Source organism: Mus pahari, chromosome 19 (assembly GCF_900095145.1).
Source record: "Mus pahari chromosome 19, PAHARI_EIJ_v1.1, whole genome shotgun sequence".
NCBI lineage: Eukaryota > Metazoa > Chordata > Mammalia > Rodentia > Muridae > Mus > Mus pahari.
Window position 1 is genome coordinate 84,427,989 of NC_034608.1, and position 5,250 is coordinate 84,433,238.

General features: G+C 46.9%; 1 protein-coding gene across 1 annotated transcript in view; it reads right to left on the reverse strand.

The window, feature by feature from the left end:
* LOC110336448 (zinc finger protein 709-like) overlaps window positions 1–1,815 on the reverse strand; it is a 10,307-nt gene extending 8,492 nt beyond the window's left edge. The window contains exon 1 of the mRNA XM_021219012.1: window positions 1,701–1,815. Within this exon, the coding sequence (XP_021074671.1) occupies window positions 1,701–1,703 (3 nt within the window). The 5' untranslated portion in view covers window positions 1,704–1,815. The remainder of the gene's footprint in view (window positions 1–1,700) is intronic.
* Window positions 1,816–5,250: the final 3,435 nt, after the last annotated feature.

A 5,250-nucleotide genomic window follows, 5' to 3' on the forward strand; every position in this document is an offset into this window, starting at 1 on the left:
AAAAAAAAAAAGAGCAAAGAGGAAGTACAAATTTTAGACATTTCCAAGAAAGGCAATGGGCCTCTTTGAGTGAGAGCATGCCATGAGACCTTACTTTGGTTTTGATTTCAGACTTAGTATTTTATGAAGATCAGTGTTTGCCAGCACATATGCAGTACCTGTGGAGATCAGAGGAGGCCTGGATCTCAAGGCGAGTTACAGGAGGTTGTCAGTGGCCACCTGAGCGCTGGGATTGAATCAGCGTCCTCGGCAACACCCAGCGCGCTTCACTGCTAAGCCACTTTTAAAGTTTGAAGTGTGTGTGTGTGTGGGGGGGGGGGGGTTGTGCATTTGAAGGAGGTGCCCTCGGAGGCCAGAAGTGGACACTGGATGCTCTGGTACTGGAGTCATAGGCAGTTGTGAGCCTCCAGAGGTGGATGCTGGAAACCAAACTGGGGTCTGTACAAGAGCGATACCCTCTTAAGCACTGACCCATCCGGGCCATCCAGGGTCTCACGATGTAATCCCGGCTAACCTGCAACTCCACAGCTATGTAAACCAGGCTAGCCTCAATGTTCCAACCTCTTCCCCCCAAGTGCTGGGTTAAAGGTAGAAACCAGCCAACCCAGCAGGAACGATGACTCAACAACAAAAGCAAAACCACGCAGGGCAGTGGGAGACAATGCCTGAATCTCGGCACTTGGAAGGCAGAGAGGCAGGTGGATGGTTATGATTTCAAGGCCAACCTCTACAGAGTGAGCTTTACACCAAAGCAGACCTAACAAAAAAACGAAACAAGCAAAAAAGACAACAAAACCCCAACCAAACAAACACAAACACAAAATAGTGATATCTCATAATTATGGCAATAGGAAGCTTCAGAACTGAATGTCATGTTTCCTCAATCTGCACTAAGCATTAAATGATCACAGTATAAATCCTAGCAACTTATGAAAAAAAAAAAAAAGAAGAAACTGATTCTCATGTGGAGAGTGGAAAAAACAAAAGTGGTCCACACAATTCCATAGAAACAGCACACAGACTTAAAGTGTATATATATATATATATATATATACACACACATATGTTATATACACACATATATAATACACACACACAAAAATATATGTGCCTTTTTTGACAAAGTAGCAAAGGAAACTCAACAAAGCAATGTCTATAGACAAGAAATTAATTCACACTGTTGGGGCTGGAGAGATGGTTCAATGGTTGGGAAAACTAGCTGCTCTTCCAGAGGACCTGGGTTCAATTCCTAGTACCAACATGGCAGCTCAACAACAGTTCCAGAGGATCTGACATCCTCACAAAGTCACATTTTGGCAAAATACCAATGCACAAATAATAATAATTTTTTTTAAGTTTAAAATTCACAGTATTAACTCAAGTTGAATGCTTTGACCTAAATGTTACATGAAAATTCAGAACTTCTAGAAAGTAGCAGAAACTAGATGGCCTATTGTTTTACAACCTTCTGAGTAGGTACCCAAAGCAGGACTCTATAATAAACGCCTGCCACGGACAGAGCACCGACTCTTTCCAGCGCAAGGCGGGGCCTCCGCAGCGAGGCTCGGCGCTCTGCGCAGGCGCGGACCACGGCGACGAGGACACAGGGCCCAGCGCCACACAGCACTGAATGCCGCTGCCGCCCCGCCCCAGCCTCGGGGAGGATCCCACAGCGGGCAGGGACAGCAGCCCTCGCTCACCATGGTGCGGCTTCCGGACTCGCCCGCGCTCTCCTCCCAGGTCCCGGCAGCGGCGCTCACTGCACAGCGCACCGCACCTCCCTGTGCCGCGGAGCCGAGCCACAGTATGGCGGCCGAAAAGGACCCGCCTCTTGCCGCTCTCCGGTGATCCTGATTAGACGGCACGGTCCCAGGCTCTGATTGGCTAGCAAAGCCTGAGTGACACTAGCTTCCAAAGCCGAGGCGTGGGATTCAAATGACAACCATAGCCCCGCCCTCCTTGCTTCGGAGCAGAACTTGCTTCTCCCGGGTAAAGCTGTACTCCATCACCGAGTCGTCACAGTACACACTCTCACTGTACGCAGCGAGGGCTCATTGCAGCAATCCTGCTGCCTACAATTAGAAAGGTGCTCAGCCCACGGAAGGCCAAATTATAACTGGACCTGATATTCTCCAGGCTTCAGGAATTTGAACAAGGAACATCTATGGTTTATACATCTGTCCCAGGTTGCACATTAACACAAGTATTGATTTCCTCTATTTTCATAGCATGTGTGTTCTTCCAGTTAAGATCTCTATCCAGCCGGGCAGTGGCGGTGCACGCCTTTAATCCCAGCACTTGGGAGGCAGAGGCAGGTGGATTTCTGAGTTCGAGGCTAGCCTGGTCTACAGAGTGGTTCCAGGACAGCCAAGGCTACACAGAGAAACTCTGTCTTGAAACAAACAAACAAACAAAAATTCTCTATCCTCCCATCCCACCCCCATTTCTCCACTTAGTAGGTTAAGCCTGAACATAGTAGAAGAAGAAAACCAACTCAGGAAAGTTGTCCTCTGACCTCCAAAAGTGTGTTCTACAGACACACACACACACACATACATAGCCACTAAATCATCAGAACATTTTATTATTTTATTTAATTTCTTTTTTTTTCTTTTCTTTTTTTGGTTTTTCGAGACAGGGTTTCTCTGTATAGCTCTGGCTGTCCTGGAACTCACTTTGTAGACCAGGCTGGCCTCAAACTCAGAAATCCACCTGCCTCTGCCTCCCAAGTGCTGGGATTAAAGGCATTCACCCATTTTTACTAAAGAAGAAGGGGGGGGAGTACTGGCAGTAGAAACAATAAGAAGGAAAAACACAGCAAAGATAATGGAGTCAATGAACAGAACAGTGAGCGGTGCTCAGTCGTGTACTGATTAGTCTTGGTTGTCAGCGTGATGGGAGCAATCCTCCAGCATGTATGTAAGGGCGTTTCTAAATAGGGGAGTTGAGAGAGGAGGGCTCTTCCTAAAAGTGGGCAGGCAGTAGCATTACCTGGACCGCACTCAAGGGCCGGCTGAAAAGAGGGAAGGAGGTGAGGGGACGGGAGCACTTTCTGCACTTCCTGCTCTTGTAGGGAACTTGTTTGGTTCACACCTTTTGGCTCTTAACTTCCTGTAAATCCAGCTCCAGGGGAAGCAATTCCTTCTGGGCTTCTTCGTCGCTCATGCATACTGAATCACCCATACATGTAAATAAAAAGAAATGTTTTTAAACTATCATTATAGAATATCTTTTCTCCTCCTATGATGGTTCCAATTCTCCCTCTTTAATATCTCAAATATTTCTGAAATATAACTATTCCTAAGACAAGATTTAATATAATAAAGAGAATATACCTAGGAGCCAAAGTTAAAACTCAGTGTTAGCACCAGCTAACCATCCATGAGAACCGGCTCTCCATAACCTCTTCATATTTTTAGAGAGGATCTCACTCTGTACCCACGGCTGGCCTCTAACTCGCAGGAAACCACTGGTCTCTGCCTCTCGTGTCCCTGTCACTCTGTACCCATGGCTGGCCTCTAACTCGCAGGAAACCACTGGTCTCTGCCTCTCGTGTCTCCGTCACCTCTTGGCTTTAGTTAGTCTGGGAAGTTTTGAATTACTTTTGGCTGACAAAAGTGAATCCATGCTTGTTGTCTTGTAAGCAGAGGCTGGACTCAAATTCATGATCCTCCTGCTTCAGTCACCCAAGGGCTAGATTACAGGTGTGCACTATCATACCATACCCAGTGTAGTTTCTGTTTCAGTCACCCAAGGGCGGGGATTACAGGTGTGCACTACCGTACCATACCCGGTGTAGTTTCTGTTTGGTTGTTTGGTTGGTTTGATTTGGTTTGGTTGGTTTTTTGTTGTTGTTGTTTGTTTGAGTCAAGGTTCCATCATGTAAATATGGCTGTTCTGGAGCTGTGTGGACCAGACTAGCTCTGTTTACACAGAGATCCCCCTGCCTCAGCCTCCTTAGTTCTGAGATTAAAAGCATGCACTACCACACCAGGCCATCCTTGTCTAATTTCAATTCAGGAAACATTCTCTGTCACCTCTGGACAATTTTCTCCGAAGACCTTGCTGATTGGTCAGCTGGTGGTTTGATTGGCCACCAGAGTCCTTAATTATCAGAATGAGCTCTGTCCCAATTCATCTGATCTGATTCTACAGCGGGGAACAGACAGAAAACACATGTTTAATTCCCTGCATCCACACGACAATTCACAAACACCTGTCATTCCAGATCCAAGCGTCCCGATATCTCTTTTGGTCTTTGAAGGTACCAGGAGAGACCTGCGGTCACGTAGACTTAAGACAGAGCTCCATTTTAATGAGGCACCTAAAGGCCTGGGGGAGGCTTACACAATCAATTCCGATTCCAGACACCCCTCCTGCAAAAGGTACCCTGAGAAGTGGGGTATGATTTTACCCACCCACTTTCTGCTAAGACAATAAATGCCTTAAAACCATGCTGCCTCTTTTCATCGGGATCTGCAGCGGGGAGCAATGGAGAAGGCTTTTCGCCTAAAGAGCTGCCATCTAATCTGTAGAAGGCCTCTCTGCACTCACAGCCACCACCAAGACTAAACGCACCACAGCCAACAAGCCAAGCACCTATACCCCTGGGACCAGCTGAAGCTCCTTTCCTTCCCCCTGTCCCTGGACTTCAGACTGCACTTCCCCAACCCCAGAGTGGTGTCCTGACACTTCCCTACAGCCCCCCTATGGCCCGACACCCTCCCTGAGTGGCCAAGTCCTATAGCAGAGAAGGCGTGGGACCCCGCTAACCCCACAACAGGCAGGTCCAGAATATAATGTTTTTTTGTTTTTGGTTTTGGTTTTGGTTTTGGTTTTGGTTTTTTCAACAGAACATAATGTTTTATAACTCCCAGGCTCACAAGATCAAGGAAAATGTATACAAGAATCTTTTAAACTGAGCGCTGGGAAGATGTCTCAGTGATTAAGGGAACTTTCCAGCCGTGCGGAGGACTTGAGTTCCTGGAGCTTTAGATTTTTTTCTCAACCCTAATTTGAATAATGGTTCTTAAAAGGTTTAACCTCCCTCTAGCCCACCAGTGTTGGAGACTGGCTATAATGCTTTGACCCTGCATGTCCAGACACTGAAGGTCCTTGTCCCCAATTGGTTTCTGATGGATCGATAAAGATGCAAACAGCCATAGGCTGGGCACAGGGCAGGACACTTATAGTTGTGTGGGAGAAGATGCAGAGAGGAACGAGAGAAATGCACCATGACTCGAGGAAGAA